The sequence below is a fragment of the Hoplias malabaricus genome, chromosome 4 (assembly GCF_029633855.1).
Source record: "Hoplias malabaricus isolate fHopMal1 chromosome 4, fHopMal1.hap1, whole genome shotgun sequence".
NCBI lineage: Eukaryota > Metazoa > Chordata > Actinopteri > Characiformes > Erythrinidae > Hoplias > Hoplias malabaricus.
The window spans coordinates 4,890,332-4,893,256 of record NC_089803.1 but is presented as its reverse complement, the minus strand read 5'-3'; the positions used below and the strand labels follow the sequence as shown (position 1 = coordinate 4,893,256).

The 2,925-nt window shown below is 41.4% G+C and overlaps 1 gene segment (V, D, J or C); it reads left to right on the top strand.

Annotated features, from left to right (window-relative positions):
* Positions 1–1,889: 1,889 nt before the first annotated feature.
* On the top strand, positions 1,890–2,517 carry LOC136694140 (immunoglobulin kappa variable 4-1-like). The segment is given in 2 exon segments: positions 1,890–1,938; positions 2,198–2,517. Coding segments are annotated over 2 exon segments (369 nt in total).
* The last annotated feature ends 408 nt before the right edge of the window (positions 2,518–2,925 follow it).

The following is a 2,925-nucleotide window of genomic DNA, read 5'->3' as shown; positions in this document are numbered from 1 at the left end:
GATATGCTTCCTCTGAAATGTAAACCTATTCCAAACAAATAATGAAAAAATATATAAATTATTAAAAGGTACATTGTCACTAATCTCTAGTTTGCAACATTTTTATTTGTACTTTAAATATATATATATAATTTGCTGTTTTTATGTAGCCAAACTTCTTAACAATAATGTGTCATTGAGAAAAGGATAAACCAAATACTGTTTCTTTTTGATCTATTGCTTACAAATAGCCCCTGGAGAGCTCAGTAAACTTGCAGGAGAACTGTGACTGCCCAGCTGAAAAATGCAGGCCAGCCTCCTGCTGGTGTTGATGGGAGAGAGTGGTCATCCTACCCACACAGAGAGTGACTGTAGCTGTGTCCTTTACTTGCATTAAACACTTATCACTGGACAGTCTGCCTTGACTACACATTGAATCAGTGTCTATCAAACCAGCAGCACTCTCTGAAAGGTAAACATCTCCTCCTCTAACTAAATTTTGAGGAATTTCTATAGATGCAGAAATCATCTTCATTATTCAGTTGTGTCCACATCCTGTAGATTATCAGTTGACCCTGAAATGTTGTTGTTTTCCAAAAGAGACTGAAAGTTTTAGGTGAAGAATTGATTGATTAACAAAACACATTAACTATGACACTGTGACAGTCTGTTAATAACTCTACAAACAGAACTGAAACTGAGCCTCCACCAACTGAACACAAACAAGCAGAGAGAGAGAGAAAGAGAGAGAGCAGTGAGTCAGAGAGAGAGAGAGAGAGAGAGAGAGAGCAGTGAGTCAGAGAGAGAGAGAGAGAGAGAGAGAGAGAGAGAGAGAGAGAGAGAGAGAGCAGTGAGTCAGAGAGAGAGAGAGAGAGAGAGAGAGAGAGAGAGCAGTGAGTCAGAGAGAGAGGGAGAGAGAGAGAGAGAGAGAGAGAGAGAGAGAGAGAGAGCAGTGAGTCAGAGAGAGAGGGAGAGAGAGAGAGAGAGAAAGAGAGAGAGCAGTGAGTCAGAGAGAGAGAGAGAGAGCAGTGAGTCAGAGAGAGAGGGAGAGAGAGAGAGAGAGAGAGAGAGAGAGAGAGAGAGAGAGAGAGAGAGCAGTGAGTCAGAGAGAGAGAGAGCAGTGAGTCAGTGAGATGTTCAGCTTCATTCAGTCAAACTCACTCAGGAACACACACAGTGTCCAGAATGAAGCTTTATTTCAGTGCAGTAAAGTCTCAGGTCCAGCAACAGGACACTGAACAGAGAACAGACAGAAATATCAGCTCTGTGGAGAATTTAAACTCTACAGTAGAAGCAGGTGAGAGCAGCTCTGTGCTCAGTTCTGTCTTGGAGCTCTTTGGGATCCACTTTTACAACGACACGCCCCACAGAGACCTCAGCTCAAATTACATTATTGTTGCTGGGAGACAGAGCAGTGCTACAGGGAGAGTCTCTGTCACACAATAACGGACCAGGGCTGTTTGACTGTTTGATTTTCATTGTGAAATGGGGATTGGTTTCAGAGCTGCTGCTCAGCAGGAACATGCAGAAAAAGATGTGGGAAAATGAGCACAGGCTTTCACTAACACACACACACACACACATTCACACAAACACACACACACACACACATTCACACAAACACATATTGGTTATTGGATTTTGACACCAGATTAATGAAGGAACAATAAAATAATAATATTTTTTTTTCTAATTTCTTTTTTTTCAGTTGAATGTGGAAAGAACTAATGATACACAGATATTCCATGATATTAATAAAAAAAATGTAGGTAATTTTCCTCATTTCCATAGAGAGGGTCCACTTTGCATCATGAGCCCATGCTTCAGTGCTCTGCTAGTGTTTATAGTCCTGTGAGTTTAACACTTCATGACTGAGAGCTGCTGCCCCACAAACTTCACCCACAGCAACCATGACTTTGGTCTCCATCTTCATCTGGACACTGGCGCTCTGGACGAGAGGTAACACACTTTACTGAAACTGAAAAAACTGAAATAACTGAACTAACACATTCACATATAATTTGAAAGAAAAAAAAACAAGCAAAATATAAAGTAATAAATATAAAAATAATCTAAACCATTAATTATAGAAAATCATTTTTTTAAATTGAAAAGCATATTTTAATAATTTAATTAATAATTTAATAATTTACATTAACTTATATATTTTAAAATTTCCAATTTACAATGTGATTTTTATCTAATTTATGTTTCTCAGGATCCAGTGGTCAGGTGACTGTGACTCAGAGTCCTTCAGGACACACAGTTTCTACAGGACAGTCATTCACCATCAATTGTAAATTCAACCCTTCACCAGCATGTTCCCCTCCGTGTGTGGCCTGGTATCAGCAGAAACCTGGAGAAGCTCCTAAACTCCTGATCTACAGGACTAACACTAGACAGACAGGTATTTCAGATCGTTTCAGTGGCAGTGGATCTGGATCTGACTTCACTCTGACCATCAGTAACGTCCAGACTGAAGATGCAGGAGATTATTACTGTCAGAGTTACCACAGTGGCTATGTGTTCACACAGTGAAATAGAGTCGTACAAAAACCTCCCTCAGTCAGAGACTGCACAGAGACTGCACTGCTGCAGCTGCACCCTACTGCAGGTGCTGAGGGGGAGGATGATACACACAATAACACACACTGTGGAGGAGAGACACACACCTCACTAACACACACCTCCACACACAATAACACACTCTGTGGAGGAGAGACACACACCTCACTAACACACACCTCCACACACAATAACACACTCCGTGGAGGAGAGACACACACCTCACTAACACACACCTCCACACACAATAACACACTCCGTGGAGGAGAGACACACCCCTCACTAACACACACCTCCACACACAATAACACACTCTGTGGAGGAGAGACACACACCTCACTAACACACACCTCCACACACAATAACACACTCTGTGGAGGA